Here is a 19,330-nt window from a genome sequence, read left to right as displayed (position 1 = left end):
CATGTGTTATCTTATGTGTTCTTCCATAGAGACACTGTATCATCTTTCTGTAAATCTACCATCTCTTGTCACCATATATCCCTAATAATGAGTAATTATTTGTACATGGTGTAATAACTTACATTGTTGTAGGACCTAGATGTTCTAGCCTTGGACAAAATTATAAATTGATAAAAATACTGAAAAATGTATATAGTCATAATTCAGCATTAATGATGATTTTAGCATTCTAAAATCTTTCCTAATGCTACTTTTTAAGGCAAAAGAGAAGTTATGAGTAAGTATTGAATAATGCAGTAATATATAACCTTTTGTGGATGTGAAGGTGAAACTCTTCATAGTTATGGAGAAGAGCCTGGGGAAATATGGAAGTGTATGTTTGAAAAGAGACAACTGGGTGGTTGATGGTTTGCAGGAACTTAGTGTTACGGGATGAAAGCTTACAGATCATAGGGAATAGACCATCAGGGCTGTGAAAGTGAAAGCAGTTGCCATATCTTTATATCAATACAAAGCAGGTTTATCAAAGGGGATGCTTTGGAACATAAGAACAAGCACAGCTTTTATTGTCTTCTCCAGTTACAATGGTTTCTTCTCCAAGGACATACCTATATTATACCAAAGATGATCCTTTCTTTGGACTCACTTTTTCTTCTAACTTTCCTTCTCTACAGGATCTATCATATTGATGACACCTCTTCAGGGTCTGGAGAGGGACACCTTGATTACAGCAGAGCTTTTGAAGTGCGTGATGTTCTGAACTAGTTCATTGTGGTGTCACTGGTAGCTTGAAAGAGCAGTAGTTCATGTTGATTTATTTATTTTCAGCGATTTTCATTAGTAGAAGTGGTTGTACTTAAAATTTCTTTTACTTCTACCTTTTGTACATAAGTGTTATGTTTCTTCCCTCTGGTTGGTGCTGTTACTATGTCATGTGTTGCTGGAAATTTACAGCAAACGATAGGGAACATGGAAAAAGTATATTCTGGGGTACAGTATGTAGACACCTGCTGTCTTCTTGGTCAGAGGCAGCTCCCCTTACTTCAACAAAATATAACCTTGTTAAAACTCAATATCCTTTGTGATATTTTCTAATATTTTCAGCTGTTTTCACTTCAGGTGTCCTTAGTAATATACCTGTCCTTAGTAATATACCTGAAATTATTAATTTACAAGCCTCACAAGTCTGGGATTGTTACTTTCTTGTGTTTTCTGTTAAACACCTGTTACATTTTGGGTTTCTTATATTTCTGGAGGGATGGGCAGGACAAGAAAGGAAGGTGTTAATATTATTGTCATGGTTCCCATAGCAAAGGCTACTAATACCATAAACCATCCATATAGTGTATGCTGACAATGTTTGATAGCCCCTTTTCATGTGGATACTTAGCAACATTCTTGTTTATTTAAATAAACCTTCTTTCTTTAACAGGGCATTCTTAATTTGCAGTAAAACTGATACTGATATCACTTGTATACTTTCAGGGAACAATAGATCCAATTTGTGCAATAACAGCATCTGATAAGATACTACTTGTGGTAAGCTACACAATTAACACAACTTCTAATTGCCTCTTGTGCTTGTTAGGCGTAAGATTCTTCTGCTCTGTGTTCATAAGCAGTCATAATTTCAAAGCATTTCTGAAGTTAGAACTTACACAAAATCTCTTTCTAAACTTCTTTGAAGATAACTTTAACAGTTTCTTCTGTTAACCTGGATTCTTTCCTTAGGAGGGCTAATACACTAAGTACTTACAATTTAATTACAGACTAGTTGCCTGAGTTAATACTTACACATAGGATTTTATAAAGTCTAAGTCAAGACTTAATTCTGTAATCTGAGTCCTGGGAATTTTCTTTGACTGTATGTTCTAGGCACAAAGATTTACAAAGTTTGTCTGTTTACATATTAATGGTATAATGTATGGTACTGTACTATATATGGATTCATACACTTATGGATCATACAGATGTGTGAGGTATTGAATCATGCCAAAGAGCCGGTGCATTTTTTTGTTCTGATCTGGAAAGTGATCTCATTAGATGAACAAACTTACATGTTGGCTTTAAAGCAAACTAACTGAACAGGACAAAGAGAGAGAAAGAACACTATTTCCTCCTGTTACCCACCTTCCAAGAAAGATTTTGTTGTTTTCTCATGTTCTTATTCCAGTGTGGATTTTTGTTTTTTGTTATATCCTTGGACTGGATTTTACAAAATCAGAGGGTCATGGGAGAAAGCATGAACAAGAAAAGTGCAGTGGTTAATAGGTGACTATAGGATTGTTGCCACTTGAAGAATAAGAAAATGAACTTCAGACAATGATTAATCTGTGACTCTCGTTAAAAGGAAAGGAATGTGAGGAAATGCCTTTGAGACCAGATCTGGATAAATGTGCTGAAGCTGAATGCATATTACAGTGGTTCAATTTTCTAACACTTCTGAACTAATGTGCTTCTTAGTCTATAGAATATACACATGTGAAAAAGTCTAAGCTGGTGATTTATGCTGAGGATCTTAGGGAAGGCTTTGGGGGAGGAAAAAAAGAAAAAGAAGGAATAAAATTTGCACTCCTTTAATGTTGACTCATTTCCAGCATAAGAGTTGAACAGCAGGCAAACCAAGCTGGATATGTTGTTCACTTTACAGAAGCACCATGAGAAAATGGGGGCAGTCATCATTTCAGTCCAGGGATGTTAGACTACCTTTCAGCCTGTTGGCCTGATGGTGTCTTGACACAGGGAATGGGTGTTACATTCAGCAAAATAAAGAGAAACCACATTGGTACTTAGATTTGTTTCCTGTTACTCAAACCTGTGCATAACCAGTGTATTTTATAGCATTTCTTTTTAAATCTAGCTCTGGTGTTGCAGTAACTGGTGAGACTTGTTGGCATGCAGACAGCCCCACATGAGCAGAGCTGTCCTGCTTTCAGACCTGGGCTGGAGCTGTCATATGGTGCTCTCTGAGGGGATTTACCAGCGTGGGACAAGGACACCTCTCCTTTCTTCTTTTGTGACCATGTCTGGAAATTCATGGCTCCTGAAATTCTGTGGGCTGTATGTGGACTGTAACTGTTTGTTTTTACAGCCTGATTTAAGCAGATCTGTCAATTGTAGCATCTTAAAGTATTTTGTTTAAATACCAGAATTCAGAACTTTTAGGCTGATGACATTCCCTCTTTCCACTCATGCTCTGTCACTTATCCCAAAGCTCTTTTGTCTAAAACAGCATATAAAGAAGACCATTTTAAAGGATTTACTGATGGACAAATTCTCTCACTAAGGCAGCATTGCTCTCCTCTAGGGCAGAGAATCTGGCACTATTCAGAGGTACAGCCTCCCTAGTGTGGCTGTGGTGCAGAGCTATACCCTGGGCTGTCGTGCCTATCAGCTGTGTTTGAACTGCAATTCCAGGTAAGTTACAGATCTGCTTCTAATACAGGTATCCAATTTCAAAATGCAGCGCTAAAATTTGTGAAAATACTAATTCTATGAAATCCACAATTCTATAATAATTATGTACTAGTTTTCATTTAATATAAACAATTTATTTATTTTAGTTGTTCTTAATAGTTGCTTAACCATTTATTTATTACTAATTAATTCCATCTGGACAGTCATTGCTCTGAGAGACTGTTAGTAAAGGTCTCCTATGTTTTCTACCCTATATACATGAAAATACCTTTGTTTTATTAGATGAACCAAACATAACCTTCCTTTGATTGCAACATGAATTGATAAAATTATGTCATAACCTGAAACTTTATATCTCTATGACTTCTTTCTGTTTCTGTATCCTTCTAATGCCTGGAAACTTTGTTCATGCCATTTAATTTTCCATTGTTACAGGCTGTAATTAGTGGTGATGGTTCTAGTAAGTCTGGTTCTCTTGAGCTTTAGCTGTGCCAATACTGAAGTTGCTTCCTCTTTAACAGCTATTTTTTTTGCAAGAGAGTGCATGAGTGTGTTGGCAAAAAAGGCAAAAATACACAAGAATTTGCAAGGCAATTTTAATCACTTCAAAATAACTTTATAATTTCAAACAAAATTCATAATGCATGTGTAGATCTCTTGCTTCTTCAGGTATAGCCCAAAAATAGATTGCTTCGCTTAAAAGGCAATGTGATCTACTCAGAGCCATATTCAATTTGTTCTGAACCCAAGTTGTTTTCTGCCTAAATGACTTTGGTCTAGGGAAATAAGTTCAGATCCATAGGTATTTTGAGGTTAATTTTCTAAATTGCTTTTGATATTTTAATAGGGATTAAGGGTGTCTACCTATCAATATTTAGAAGTGCTTTTAAAATAGCCTCGTAGTAAATACAGGTTACTGTGAGTCACTGAAGACCTACACAACTGTAAATTTTCAAATGTAGCCTTTTTGAAATTGTATTTTCCCCGTATTTTAAATTACTTCAAAGATTAATTGGATTATACTTCATATTGCTTTGAAAAACAGTGAAGAATACCCTTTGTAGAAACACAAGAAATCCCGTTTTAGGGATTAACAATCTGCATCACCACACTGATTTTTTAATTTAATAATCTGCTTCATTGCCTCCTAGTAAATAAATAAGGAAAACCAGTTCTGTTCAGTTGTTCATTTTAGTCTTTGTCAAGAAAAGTTTGGCGAAGGACAGAACCTGTAATTTATTCAACTTGGTATACAATATAAAAATGGGCATGTTTCAGAATCTTTTCAGGGCCAGATCCTGTGTGAGCAGATGAAGAACATCTTTCCATGTGTCTGGTCTCTGCTGTGCAGAAAAATGAAAATCACATGGATCTGTGCTGGTTCTGGCACACGAGAGCATCTCATGGAATCTATAGAATTATACTGTGCTGGGTTAGAGAACTCTTTCAGATTTACAGCCTTGAGTAGTGTTATTTGGCTGCCTTATTTTTTCTCTGTTTGTTTTGCTGTAGTCGTCTTGCCATCATAGATCTTTCAGGGGTTCTGACTTTCCTTGACCTGGACATGCGGGCTGCAGACAGCACAGGGCAGCAAGAGGCAGGTGAGCAGCTGAAACTGGAACGCAGAGACGTCTGGGATATGAAATGGGCCAAGGACAACCCAGATTTGTTTGCAATGATGGAGAAAACAAGAATGTATGTTTTCAGAAACTTGGATCCGGAGGTAAATATCAACATACATAAACTACTCATTTTAAAAAATTCACTCATAAGTTAATGGCTCTTTCTTGAACAGTATTATTTTTGTGCTTACCGTTCAGTTCTGCAATGTTTGTTTATATAAACTTGCTTCAGAAAACCTCAAAATCTATCAACTCCTATGTGGGAATGTTGTTTTGGACCAAACAGGTAAAACGAATGGTCAGTCCTAGAAACATAAAAAATGCTGTCATATTTTCTTAAATGTATGAGATTTTCAGGAGCATATGTTTTTGTACGCTTTGGAAAACATAAATGCAATTTTAGTTGAGATACCTGTAAAACAGTTCAGTTGAATCTAGATATTGGCAGGTGTTGCTTTATCTTTTTCTCATAATTTAATTACAGAAAACATGAGGAGTTTTAATGATGTCTGTGTTTACAGAATTGTCAATAATGTTAATGATTGTAGTATTTGTTTCCTGTTGGAAGTGCAATTCTGTCCTAGTTTGGAGAAGAATGAATCTATATGTACACTTAACAGGTTTGATTAGGATTTAGTCAGAGAGAATACAAGTTCATTCCGATGTAACTTATTTAACTTTAAGGAACCTATACAAACATCTGGATATATATGCAACTTTGAAGATTTAGAAATCAAGTCTGTTCTTCTGGATGAAATATTAAAGGTCAGTATAATTAATTTTATTTTGTAGGAAAAGTCGGTGTCTATCTAATGATAGATACCTGTTTTGTTGGGTGAAAATAAAGGTCACCAGGAATAAAAGTATGTTTCTTTATCCATTGTGTTAGAATCCTGAACATCCTAACAAAGATTACATCATCAATTTCGAGATTCGGTCATTACGAGACAGTCGAGCACTGATTGAAAAAGTTGGCATTGAGGAATCTTTCCAGTTCATAGAAGACAATCCACATCCCAGACTTTGGTAAAATCTCCTATAAGCCAACTTTTGTTTAAATTTGTGTTCTTTTCTATTCTTTTCCTGACAGACAGATCAAGTATGAAAGTACAAAACCTCAAATTAAAACCAGCTAAAGCAGTATACATCCTACACAGAATCATTTAAGATTTAATGAATGTTGGTGTACCTAGGTATGTGCTGTGCCATGGTAGTGGGTATAGGGTGCAGGCTCAGGACACCTTTTTGCTCTGTGCTGTATGGGCCCCAAAACACAGTGCTCCTTGTGTTTTGCAGGGAAGTTAAAGGAAATTAAAAACTGACAGAAAGCTAACCAAGTTGGTTAAATTAAAATTAAAATGTATATATTTGATATTGAACGTTAATGACCTTAAAACCCAGTAAAGGGAACACATCAGAATGGTAATAGGATAAGAGTAGTGTGAGTAACCTTGTAGCATTTGGACAGCTGTAAAGGACAGAAATGAGAAGAGCTGGGTGTGCTGTGTTCCCATGCAGCATCTCAGAAGTAATCTGAGAAATGGAGATATTGGCATGCTTAAACTAAACATGGCTCAGCTTTTAAACTAAAGTTGAAAAGCCTGCACAGCAAACATGTGAGAGTAAACCTGTGAAAACAGGAGTTCTGGAAATCTGTTTAATATCCCAACTTGTAAGGGCTGAAAGAGTAAAGGCTTTAGTAAGTAATTTAATGAAAAGTCAGTGCAGAACCTAAAACTTCATTGACAGGTTTCTTGATGAATGGCATCAATTCTCTTTAACTCCATGGGGATTGTTTACTTGTCTGTACCTTTCTTTAGTAATTTTGGCTCTGTCTTGAAGCTAAATGATCTCTTTCAGCATTGAATGTTTAGCTTGCATCAAGGGGGTAAAAGAGTTCACTGTTAATTATGATGGTTCAAGAGGAATTTAGAGTTGCTGAAAGACTGGCCAAGACACCTTGCTTTAAAAGTTTGTCCCAAAAACCATTCCTTTCTATCTAGTTGTGCCCTTTTCTCCACAATGTTCATTTTGAGAAACAGGATTTGCTAGTTACATATTGAAAGTTTCTGTAATAATCCTGTAATTTTATTAGCTTGAATGTGTAGGGTAAAATGTTAGAATTTTGAGTCTTCAGTTTTGCTAAGGTCTTGAACTAGCTGAAGATTTTTGAACTTTGAAATCTTTCATGCTTTTTTTGCTAGTACCATCTGTTCACTTAATATAAAATGACTTGGTTTTGCAAGTCTGTGTCTCAGTAAAAGTTTTATATTGTAAAATCACAAAATATATGTAAAATTCTGTTCACCTTGCTCCAGAATTGCCATGAATTTTATTTTTATTATGAGAGAAAACATGTCACATATTTATGAAGAAGAGATGGATTAGAAGTACTGGATATAAAGCCAGTATATTCCAGATCAGAACAAAACAGTGGCCTTACTTCTAGAATGCAACAAACAGGGTGATGTGTAGCAGATCAGTTGGTTTATTTGATGTCAGTGATGAGCACTTGAGTTTAAGTGATACCAATCTTCTCAAATTGATGCAAAAATACAGAGTTGATACTGCCTAAGCATGGCTTGGGTCACTGAATACAGCAATAATTAGTGGTTTTGTCAGTGTCTTACAATGTCAATCAGCCAGCCTAAATTTTAAATGGCCTTATTTTTGCAGAAATTTCTAGAGCTCATTCAAGCACCTGATGCACATAGGTTGGCCTGAATTCCCTCTTTGCAGAACTAACCAATGTGGCAGCACCTGTTACAAGGTTCTCCAAAGGTTTTCCCTGCTCTCCCAGACTGCTGTCCTAACAGGACAAGGAACATCCAGATGGATCAGAAGCATAATTTATTTGTCGTGGCCAGTGTAGTTGGAGGCATTTAGGCTGAGGCTGCCGTCAAGGCTTAAAGTTTCAACAAATGCATAGGGAGAAATAAATAAATGGAACTGCACTGAGATCAGCAACACACTTCACAGAAGTGTAACACTCAAATCTTGCCCATTCCTCCCAAGCCAGTGTCCATCTGAACAGCTGAACAAAAGAATATTAGCAATTATTTGAACATCTCTCCCATACCAAGTACCGGACAGATCACAGAATGTATTAGGAATAAACACATGACTGTATTAAGATCAGCTAATAAACAATAAATTGCAACAACTTGTATGTCTTCTTTAAATAATTACTAGTTAAATGTATAATTTACTCTAGCTGCTTTTCTATCTGCTACGTTTGTTTTTCACACAGGCGTCTCCTGGCTGAAGCTGCTCTTCAGAAGCTGGATCTGCAGATGGCTGAACAAGCTTTTGTGCGTTGCAAAGATTACCAAGGCATTAAGTTTGTGAAGTGCCTGGGCAATCTGCAGAGCGAGTCCATGAAACAAGCAGAAGTGGCAGCCTATTTTAGCAGATTTGAAGAGGCTGAAAGAATGTATCTGGATATGGACAGAAGGTAATTGCATGTAAACATCTCAGCAGCAAAGCAAAAAAAGTCCGGGAAAAGAAAAAGCATTCCTTAATCAGGAATGGCTGTTTTCTCTGGAGAGTCTTTACCAGTTTCTGCAAAGACATAAAAGGATCAGATGGAGAGAATTTTGGTTTATCCACAGATAACCAGTTCTATATGTAAACTAGTGCATTCCAAACTGTTTACAAAACCTTGGCTGCTCTAGGTAGTGCTGTGTTTCATAGATTTTTTTTCACAAGTATTTTGTCGGTATTTCAACTGGGATTCCAAAAATACAAACAATCTTAAATAATGTTTAATTTATGTGGTGTTGCTCTTCGTTAGTAGCCAAGTACACATTCTTCTCAATTACATATACAAACAACAGAGTTTATAATGAACTGTAATCTTTGGAGAGACAAGAGGACTATGGATGAAACTGAAACATTGAAACCAATCAGCGTAATTTTTGCTCAGGAATGAAAACAAACAAAGCAAAATTTTAGTATTGCTGGGAATATAAATTAACACTAAGTAATTAGCTAGAGCACTGTCTCTATTGAAAAAGGATAATGAGAAATCATCAGCAGCAGTTGTGCAGTGTAGCCTGTAGATGGTAGTCAAACATGGAGAAACATGAATCCCTTACGCACACGTGAAATTTTTAAGCTTTGATTAATGGAGCCATGAAAAACAGTAGGGAATTATGGAGGAAAAAATTAGTGACTATTTCATTCTGTAAGAATGAAAGTAAGGGGGACAGGGTGGCAGGCCAGAGGGAGAAGGCAGGAGTTGGGGAGAGTTGCCCAATAGAGCCTGGTAACAAAAACTTCCTTGCATGTCGTTAATTAGTTGATGGCAGTTTGCTGGTCTGGGGATGTGGGCTGCCTCCTGAGCACTTCAGTCACACTGCAACACCCAGTTTTAGATATGGCATATTCCCTTTCACATGGCTGAAGAGAAATTTGGACATAGAATTGCAGAAGTCAAAAACCTGCTTTTTGTTTACTGGTTTCTTCAACAGTAAAGCATCTTATTCTCCAGCTACAAGAATATGGAAATTCTGTATGACCTTATGTGTCTCCTAGAAAACACAACTTGCACAACTAGAAAACTCCTGTAAGGATCTACCATAAATCACAATGAAATAATTATATTTTTCAAATACAATTTTAATGTTTTTAGATAGATGCTCTTATTTATTTGACTTCACTGACTTGCTAGTGCCTTCCTTAATTTACTTGTAAGTTGAGGGTATTTTTAAAAGAAGTGCATAGGTCTCTCCCATTTTTCCATATTTTCTATGCACCTGCAGAATTACTTTTATATGAGGTAATATAGAATTATTCTATTTGGTGGAAAAAACATGCCAGACAGACACACAGTGAGTCATATGTATGCATGAATAATAAAAAGGAAAAACTACTGCTGAGTCCTTTCTCCTTTATCCAAAATCACCCTGAATCTGGAAGAGAAGTCTCTGAAATCCATTTTATTACATCTCAGCTTTAGCCTCCATTATTCATATTCCTTGCTTCTTGGCCTTTCCCCTCATCTTTCTTCTGCTTTTAGCCTTTTGCAGCTGCTGCCATCTCTTGTAGTGGTCAGCAGTGAAAGATACAGAACTGAGTAAGAGGGAACCTGAAGTAATATCAGCCCAACTGTCTCACGCATTTAACCCCTCACACAGGAGTGTGGCTGATAAGAAAGTGCATATGTATGATATAACCTGTGAGTTCTCTTGAGTATTTGCTTAAATAGAACAGTGTGTTTGAATTGTAAACAAGTTATCTGGGATCCCTCTGATACCTGCAATGCAGGTTAAGAACACAAAAATACTTTTGGATACTTTTCTCGAGATTTTTGTTACCTATTTTGTGTGTTCGACATTTCCCTGCTGTTTTCTGTGAAGAGACCTTGCCATTGGGCTGCGGATCAAACTGGGTGATTGGTTCCGGGTGCTGCAGCTGTTGAAAACGGGCTCGGGGGACTCGGACGACGCCCTCCTGGAACAGGCACACAACGCTATTGGAGACTACTTTGCAGACCGGCAGAAATGGTACATTCTGTAGAGGAACCAGCAGTAAGGAATTGACAAAGGAAATTATTAAATTGATGACAAAACTTAATTTATGAGGAGGGACAGATGTCAGGAAAGTCAGGATGCAATACATTGGATAATTTAGGCGTGATGAGATTTAGTTCAGACCTTTATGGTTCCATGGTATGATAAACAGAGAGCTGTTGATCAGCTACTTAAAAGGTGAAGATAAAAAAAAATCTCTGCTTTGCAGAAGTCTGTCTGCTTCAAAAGAGGGGAAGAAAAGAGAAATACCTATACAGTTGTGATATAGAAAGTATTAACAAAAACAGAGTAGGGTTAAAAGTAGGACGGAATTACTTACCATCAGTGAATTTTCTAACAGCTTCAACCCACAAATATTTGAGAAGGTCCAGAATTCTCTATGACCTGGATCTGTCTCCAGCTGCTGCCTAAACTGGGCACCCAAGGAAGATTTTAAGGGCAATGCACACTTGTAATGATATTTCTCCAAAACACATTTTGCAGTCAGCTGCTTACTGAGCCAGAGGCAATGTCTTCATCGCTAATAACTTGAAGGGATTTTTTTAAATGAACTTGTTGCTTTCTAAGCCCATGCCACAGAGTTCCACAGCTGCACTATGTATTGCCATTATCCAAACTATTGTCACAATGCTGAAAACTTGTGATTAGATTTTAAAAGTTGAGTTTTAGGTGCCTTAGGTAATTTTGGAGAATTGCCTTGGAGGTCTTGGTGCTTGTTATAAAATATGGAAGCACAACAGTAAAGCCCTTTCCTGAAAGTTTAGTTGTAAGTTGTCCATTGTCTGCTGTGATCTCTGCAGATGTAGGAATATAGCTTTAAGAATTCCTTGACCTCCTAATCTTATGCTAGTCAGAGAATCAATATTGCTACACTCTGAATATAATGATCTGTAAAAATTAAAATTTGTAGTGCATTTTGGAAAAACAGTGAAATTCTAGCTACATGAGCTTTTCCAAGAAAAGTTACCTATTTAAAATGTGATTTTAAATTCACAAATGCAAAAGGCTTACAGAGTTAAAAACATCTCTTGTGTTTATACATCAGAAGCCACCACATTTTTTTGTCTTATTAGGTTAAATGCTGTACAGTACTATGTCCAAGGACAAAACCAGGAACGTTTAGCTGAATGTTACTACATGCTAGAGGATTACCGAGGACTGGAGAACCTGGCTAACTCACTTCCAGAGAATCATAAATTGCTCCCTGTAAGCAAAAAACACCTTTATTTTTCATTGTCTTATACCCAACTATTTCTTTAAAATTTCCCATCTTGGGAGGGTTAAAAATGAGAGAAAGAATGCAGCGTATGACCTATTCACTTAAGTGCAATGGTGTTACTGTGGTATTGATCTCTGGTATTACTGCTGTTTTCATACTCCATCACTCTCCCTTTCCCTTATTGTCCCAGTTCCCCAGAAAGACCTGTCTGACAATACTCTAAAAGCAGGGGAAATAGGTGGGATAGGGTGTGTAGGGTATATAGGTGTACAGGGTATAGGTGTGTATATGTAGCAGGAAATTACCTTCTAAATAATAGCTAATTTAAAACTATGCCATGGTTGATGTAATCCAAAATGCTTGAAAAATGCAAGACATGCTCCTTTAATGCCTTTTTCAGTAAACTAAGACATAGCATTTTCTTTTAACCTCATTGTAATAGCCTTCTTGAATTTAGAAGCAGTAGAGTGTAGCACACTGTTCTAAAGATGCATGGTGCCTTCACAGGATCCATGAAGCAAACAACCCATTCCCCACCCTCTTCGACTAAATTAACCAAATAGGAGTATTGCTGTTGCTGCACAATGTACTAAAAATGTGAAAGTGAATTTAACACAGTGCTGATGCTTTTTGCAGGATATAGCTTACATGTTTGTGAGAGTGGGGATGTGTGAACAAGCTGTGTCAGCCTTTCTGAAATGTAATCAACCAAAGGATGCTGTGGATACCTGTGTGCATCTCAACCAGGTAAAATAAAAGGAGATAATCTGCTTTAGCAATACCAGTTTAACAGTGAGATTTCTATCCTGATGACCAGTTAAATACAAATCCTTGTTAAGTGTCAGATGTTTTGTCATAGTTTCTGGAAAATTCATACTTCGGTGCTTAAGCCAGTTCTCTGAGGTTGAGATTAGACCACTGGAGGGGCAGTGCAAAGCTACATGCAGGGTGTGTGGGCAGCATGCTCAGCATACAGACATCTGTAGCCTCTGGGAAGCTGGGCTGTGCTACCTCCTGATGGAATGGGAGAAGACAGGAGAAGAGATAGATGTTTGTTCTGGATATTTTCCACATCCTCCTCCTCCTTTGTATAGATGCAAATGGATTTGTGACTACATGAGGACGTAGCTGGAAAAAGCTGAGCTGGAAATTGATCTGCATGTTTGTAACTAGAGCTGTTTCCTGCTATGACTTAACCTGTGCAAATGTCTGTGTCAACACAAATAAGAGAAAAACTGAGCATGGCTATGAGGAACTTGATGGATGGGAGTGGCAGGACTAGCTAAGGCTGGCTTTATGTGAACAATTTCTTAGTTTATGGATCTGAAGAGCTATTAGGTGTGAGATTCAGTTAAGATTCTCAGTCTTGCCAAACTTTTCATCTGGAGCAAACACAGTAGCCAAACCACTGAAGATCAGGAAAATTCACAGACAAAATGAGGTATATAGAAGGATAAGTGAAGTGTTACTGTGTGCTTTAAGCTTCTGGGTTGAGGTCCTCTTTCAGACATGCTTTTGAGAGTCTGGGTTAAGTAATATCAGAAGTGTTGAAATCCACATGTCCAGCTATGAGCTGCAGTGAAATGATTTTGCAAAGCTTTTATGAAAGCAGAAGCAACTGTTTTATATATGGTTTTGGACAGAAGTCCAGCATTTTTTTCACAAGCCTGCTGCATCACATGATTGGCAATGATGTAAGAATTTGTATTCTCTTGCTTTCTATGTTAATTTTATAGAAGTCTGGTTCAAAATGGTGATGAAATATTGCACACAAATGTTGCAGTCTGTTCATGGATAACCGGTTTGTTCAGAGAGTGTATTTGAAAAAATGAGTTTAATAATTATCTCCTTTCATTTCTAGTGGAATAAAGCGGTGGAGCTTGCTAAAAATCACAATATGAAAGAGATTGGATCATTGCTAGCCAGATATGCAAGTCATTTACTGGAAAAGAATAAAATCCTTGATGCTATAGAACTCTACCGCAAAGCCAATTATTTCTTTGAAGCTGCTAAGCTCATGTTCAAGGTATCGCAGGTTTTATTTTTACGTCAAATAACTGGGTTTTTTGGACTAGCTCTAACTTTTCCATGCTTCTTTTATTCTCTTGGGGTTATTTTAGTTTTAACAATGTCTAGGCTTTAAGCAGATGCCATCATACAGGAGACTGCAAAGATGAACCCAACTCCCAGAGTTCAGGTATCTCTATGTGTAATAGTTACCCTGGGGGTGCTCTGTAGCTAGTGGAAAGGACACTTTGGGGACACAAGCCATCTATTTATTTGGAGACGTTCGCTTCAGTGTGCGATGAACTGCACCTCAGAAAAGGTCCTGATGCCCTGCATTGCCTAGTAAAGGAGTATGGTAGATGGGTCTGGAGTGCAATGTCCATATTAGTTTAGATGTCATGGGAGTTATTTTTATCTCCTTTATTAAAAAAATAGCAATGTCAATAAGTAGAAGTTAAATTTTGGTATTTCTTCAATTAGTTGCTTCAATTAGAAATGGCTGTGGTGTGCTTTTAACATAAAGATGTTGCTTAGATTTGGTTTGGCTGCAGAGATTTCTCTTTATAGCTTAAAGTCTGTAGGAGTGATATGTAATTTTTACAGCAAATATTTATAGCAGTATATATATGTTACTTTCAAAAGCCATTCTTCTTTTCTGGGAAAACCACCAGACCTTATTGAAAGCTATGTATGTGTTTAAAAATTGCTATTTTTTAGTTTATTTTTATACTAGGTCAATAGACTTATACATGGTTACACTGATATATCCTTCCTGAGAATCTGGCTTTATATACATGTTAGCTAAATAAATATAGAATAATGTGCATACTTCACTTTGACATTTTCATTTATAGTTCTGTTTGCAGTCTAAATTATTACATTTAAAGGCAGAATCATTTTTTGGCATGGTTTCCTAGGTTTGTACAAGCATGCAATTGTCCAAGAGAATTAAATCCCTTTGTTGTGTTTTTTAAGATTGCAGATGAAGAGTCAAAGAAAAGAACGAAGCCTTTGCGAGTTAAAAAGCTTTATGTGCTATCAGCCTTACTTATGGAACAGTGTCATGAACAAATGCAAAATGCACAAAGGGGAAAAGTTAAAGAGAAAAGTTCAGAGGTAGTGTCTTTTTTTTTTTCCCCTTTCTGAATTCTGGTATCTGATAGCTAATCAGAATAAAGCAAGCCATCTTCATGGGAGCCTATAATGTTTTTTTAATAACCCTTTTCCCTCCTAAGAACAAAGCTTTCCTTAAAGCAAGTCCCCCATGAAAACATATTGTTTTAAGTATTATTTTAAAACATTTAAATCATATGTATTAACAGATAGTTTTCTTCCTAAGTTTAATGTGTTTTTCTTAATGTTTTCACTATAACAATGAAAACCATACTAAGAAACTCTGGACTTTTTTCTTCCTGCAAGACTCTCATGTCATTTAGGAGTAAGTATTGATCCCACAGGGTGATCTGTGATTAGATTAAGCTATGTTGCCTGTAATTCAGCAGAGAGATGGCTCCAGATATGGGGGAAGCAAATGGAAGAATTTTTTTTCTCTGCTCACACGTTCATCTTCATATGCACAAATGAAATAGTTTAAACAAAGTTTTAAGAGCTCTGGTGTTGAAATGCAGTATTAATCCAAACTATGAACCAGTCTGCAGATGTGCACAAAATATATTTGTACACACACGTATATGATATTTATCTTTGAAAATCTGCACCATATGTTGTGCCTGTGCTCTGTACAGAATGCCTGACAATGTTCACTGTAGGTCCATTTGTAGTTCTCCTACTTAACACGGACAGTGGTGTAATCACCAAGTATAGAAAAGCTCTTTTTGTATATCCCCATTTCCTGCTGTATCTGTTTCATATAAAAAATTACTTGTGATACTGGTTTGTTTTCAGAGTGCTTCAGCTTTGGCTGGTTTGCTGGAAGAAGATGTTCTTTCTTCAACGAATCGCTTTGCAGACAATGCTTGGCGAGGAGCTGAGGCTTACCACTTTTTCATACTTGCACAAAAACAGCTCTACAAAGGTTCTGTAGATGCAGCACTTAAAACAGGTAAGAATTAATTTTCAACCCTGTAAAGACAGCACGTAACTTCATGTATAGCTGCCACACTTTTCAGTTCTTAATAAATCCATGTAGTTTAAACCAAAACCATATAATGAATTGAATATGGCTGCAGTCACAATACCTGGAAAGGACTTTGCTGAAGAAAATGAAAATCTTTCCAAATATTACCTGGTAAATTGGTCAGTCTCTGCAGATGTTCTGCTGACTGTTTTGTTTCTTTCCTTAAATTATAAGGCATACCTGAATTTACATCAGACCTCCTTCATAAAAAATCTGTGGGAATTAGAGAAACAAATAGTGCCTTGTACTTTGTCCAAATAGTGAAGATTTCAAATCTTTCTAATATTTTTAAAGCAAACCAACCAACCAACTAAAATAAAGTGTTTCAAGACGACACTTCAATTTCCCAGTCAAATCTCCTTAATGTTTTTTTAGAGCAATGTTTCATAGTAATGTCAATAAAAAACTGTGGTTCATTTTGTCCAATTTCTAGGATTAATGCTGTCTACTAGTAGCAACTATTTCATACAGATGTTTGCACTTCTCAGATATGTAAAAATTTCCTTGGATTTATTTTTTTCATTATTTTAGCTCTTCATCTGCGAGATTATGAAGACATTATCCCTGCAGTTGAAATCTATTCCCTTTTGGCACTCTGTGCATGTGCAAACAGAGAATTTGATACTTGTTCAAAAGCCTTTGTTAAACTAGAATCCTTGGAAACTCTTAAGCCAGAGCAGAGGCAACAGTATGAAGACCTTGCTCTAGAGATATTCACAAGATATAGTCCAAAGTGTAACAAAAAACCTGATCTGGATGCTGTTCTTGAGAGGTGGGTTTATTTTACATGATACTAAAATAATACTCTCATTTTTTTCTGCTGTTCTCTGTATTTTAGGTTTTATCAGGTTTTGTGTATGACTAAATTAAGTAAGTGCTTTGCTGCTTAAACCAACTATCAGGCAAGAAGAAGGTGTTAGCCAGTTTGGAGGAAGGTAATACAGCACTATGTTGTTTGGGAAAATAGACACTGACTGCATTTGAGGAACTGGGCATAGAGATGTAACTTCATCCTAATTTGAAATGCAGGTAGACAAAGCACAGGAGTTTTAGGGCTTTGGTACTGTGTCATGTGACATAAAAGTAAGAATGTTAGTGTTTGCATCACCATGGTGGTGTGATGCAAGTATCAACAAGGGAATGTTTAACCATTATTAACTAACAGGTCTCCAGTGTTTTGTGAATTACCTAAATCTACTTGGTGTGAAAAGGTCAGTATGTGAAGTGGAAAAATTAGTATGAAGGGCACATTTAAGGGTAAGTCCTTGGAGTGGCTGTACCCACAATAGTGTCTTTGACATGTTTCCTACTACGAGCATGGAACTTGTAAATATGGAAATCAATTGTGAATCAATTTTCTTTCAGCAAACAGGATTTTAACCTGTCTTGATTGATCCTACTGTGCAGCTGTACAGAATCTCACTAGCAGCTGTCAAGTTTACCCTTCAGACTTCAGAGGAAGGAGTATAATAGCAGGGCAGGTGTCTAATCACACTTCACCTTTATATGGCCTTCACTGCTTCTTTTCACCCCACCTCTTGGATCTGCTGCTCCTGATTTGTTGACTGTATGGTTCTGGGGGTGGGCATTCTCTGGTGCGAGGATTTACATGGTTAAGTGAACAGTGAAATGTTACATGAGCTAATAACTTCTAATCAACAATTGGTGCACCACATTTTTATTCTTTCAGCTTTATTTACTCTTTTTTTTTTCTGTTTTTAATAGTGGAGACGGTAAAATTCCTGTATGTGTTGCAACAGGAGCCCCTATCCTGGAGTATCAATTCTGGATGTGCAGTGTGTGTAAGCACTGCATGAAAACCAAAGAAGCAGAACATTATAAAGCCTGTCCTCTGTGCCACAGCACAGGAATCTGAGGAAAAAGACTGTGTAGCCGCATTTATGACTGCTAAAAACAGCCTGTAAAATGTTACTATGTTTTGAAATACAGCTCAGGTACTGTATTGTAGCAGTTAGTGCTGCTATTAGAGCAACATTAAAAAAAAAACCAAACCAAAACCAAGACAGAAAACCACAAGAGAAACCTTTAGTGGTTCCATTTGTCTGAAAATATTACCATGCAAATAGACTTCATTTTTTGCTACACTTTAAAAAAAAGATTTAAGGTAAAAGCATTCTTTTTGTAGATTGAGCCTAGTTTCAAAACTTTGTGAGCTGAATATGGGTTCATATCAATCAATATGTTTTACTCTGAGCAGGCTCCATTTTTTTGTCTCTCTAGTTCCATTGGAAATTACTGGGTTTTCTCAGAATTCAGTTTTTTGAAAGAAGTGATTCCTGAGTTGAAATAATGTCACAATAATTTTGATAATATTACCATGTATGTTTTTGTACTACTGTTTAAGGTTACTAGAGTGATGATACTAGTGTACTGGTTTCTTTTTCTCCAGCCAAGAGTATTGAAACCCACCATAGCAATAAAGGGCTTGAAAACACTCAGCAGTCAGTGTGTCAGTCTGGTTCCTGAGCTTGGGTGATACCATCTTCAACAGGTTAAGGAAACCTCCATGAACCTGCAAACTGGAACCTGGCATTTTTCATGTAGCTTGAGAGAGCAGCCTGCATCTGTTGAGCTTAAGTGTCACCCTTGTTACACACAAAGGTCCAAGGAACGATGTCTCACTGTCCTACCGTACTGCTGGTTAAGCCTCTGCTCTGGCAGTGCTGCAGGGCCTTGATGCACAGGATGAGCTCTCCCCAGGACCAGCCAGCACTCGGCTGCCTGGCAAGAGCCATGAGCTGTGACGCTCCCATTGTGCATTGGCACGTTTCCGAGAGGAGAGTCTGAGACCTCTTCTGTGCTCTCACCTTAACTTAAGCCAGGTGAAGATAGAATCACAGAGTACTACAACGGCCTGGGTTGGAAGGGACCTTAAAGACCATCTTGTTTTGAGCCCTCTGCCCTGGCCTGGGACACCTTCCACTAGACCAGGTAGCTCAAAGCCCATCTGACCTGTTCTTGAACACTTCCAGGGATGGGGCAGCCACAGCTTTTGGGGGCAACCTGTTACCACCCTCACACAAAACAATTTCTTCCGTATGTTTAATCTGAACCTTCCCTCCTTCAGCTTAAAGCCATTCTCCCTTGTCCTATCCCTTTATGCCCTTGTAAACAGTCCTTCTCCAGTTCTCTTAGAGCCCCTTTAGGTACTGGGAGGTGCTCTAAGGTCTCCACAGAGCCTTCTCCAGGCTGAGCAACCCCACCTCTCCCAGCCTTTCTCCCGAGGAGCGGTGCTCCAGCTCCCTGATCCTCTTGGCCTGCTCTGGCCTCGCTGCACCACGTCCTTGTCGTGCCTGTGCTGCGGCCCCAGAGCTGGACGCTGCATGGCAGGCGGGGCTCTCACGAGAGGAGAGGAGCAGGCACCTCCCTGGCC

General features: G+C 37.6%; 1 protein-coding gene across 1 annotated transcript in view; it reads left to right on the top strand.

Annotated features, from left to right (window-relative positions):
• The window catches only part of WDR35 (WD repeat domain 35), a gene marked incomplete at its 5' end in the record, with an annotated part of 42,452 nt that extends 24,054 nt beyond the window's left edge, over positions 1-18,398 (top strand). The window contains 15 exons of the mRNA XM_017744916.1: positions 675-744; positions 1,486-1,539; positions 3,308-3,417; positions 4,930-5,140; positions 5,724-5,804; positions 5,929-6,065; positions 8,290-8,493; positions 10,400-10,546; positions 11,647-11,779; positions 12,429-12,539; positions 13,654-13,818; positions 14,775-14,915; positions 15,705-15,861; positions 16,468-16,708; positions 17,662-18,398. Of these exons, the coding sequence (XP_017600405.1) occupies positions 675-744; positions 1,486-1,539; positions 3,308-3,417; positions 4,930-5,140; positions 5,724-5,804; positions 5,929-6,065; positions 8,290-8,493; positions 10,400-10,546; positions 11,647-11,779; positions 12,429-12,539; positions 13,654-13,818; positions 14,775-14,915; positions 15,705-15,861; positions 16,468-16,708; positions 17,662-17,812 (2,113 nt within the window). The remainder of the gene's footprint in view (positions 1-674; positions 745-1,485; positions 1,540-3,307; positions 3,418-4,929; positions 5,141-5,723; positions 5,805-5,928; positions 6,066-8,289; positions 8,494-10,399; positions 10,547-11,646; positions 11,780-12,428; positions 12,540-13,653; positions 13,819-14,774; positions 14,916-15,704; positions 15,862-16,467; positions 16,709-17,661) is intronic.
• Between the last annotated feature and the right edge of the window lie 932 nt (positions 18,399-19,330).

The sequence above is a fragment of the Corvus brachyrhynchos genome, unplaced genomic scaffold (genome assembly GCF_000691975.1).
Source record: "Corvus brachyrhynchos isolate BGI_N302 unplaced genomic scaffold, ASM69197v1 scaffold116, whole genome shotgun sequence".
Classification (NCBI taxonomy): domain Eukaryota; kingdom Metazoa; phylum Chordata; class Aves; order Passeriformes; family Corvidae; genus Corvus; species Corvus brachyrhynchos.
Note: the sequence above shows the minus strand (reverse complement) of the source record. Positions and strands in the feature narration are given on the sequence as shown.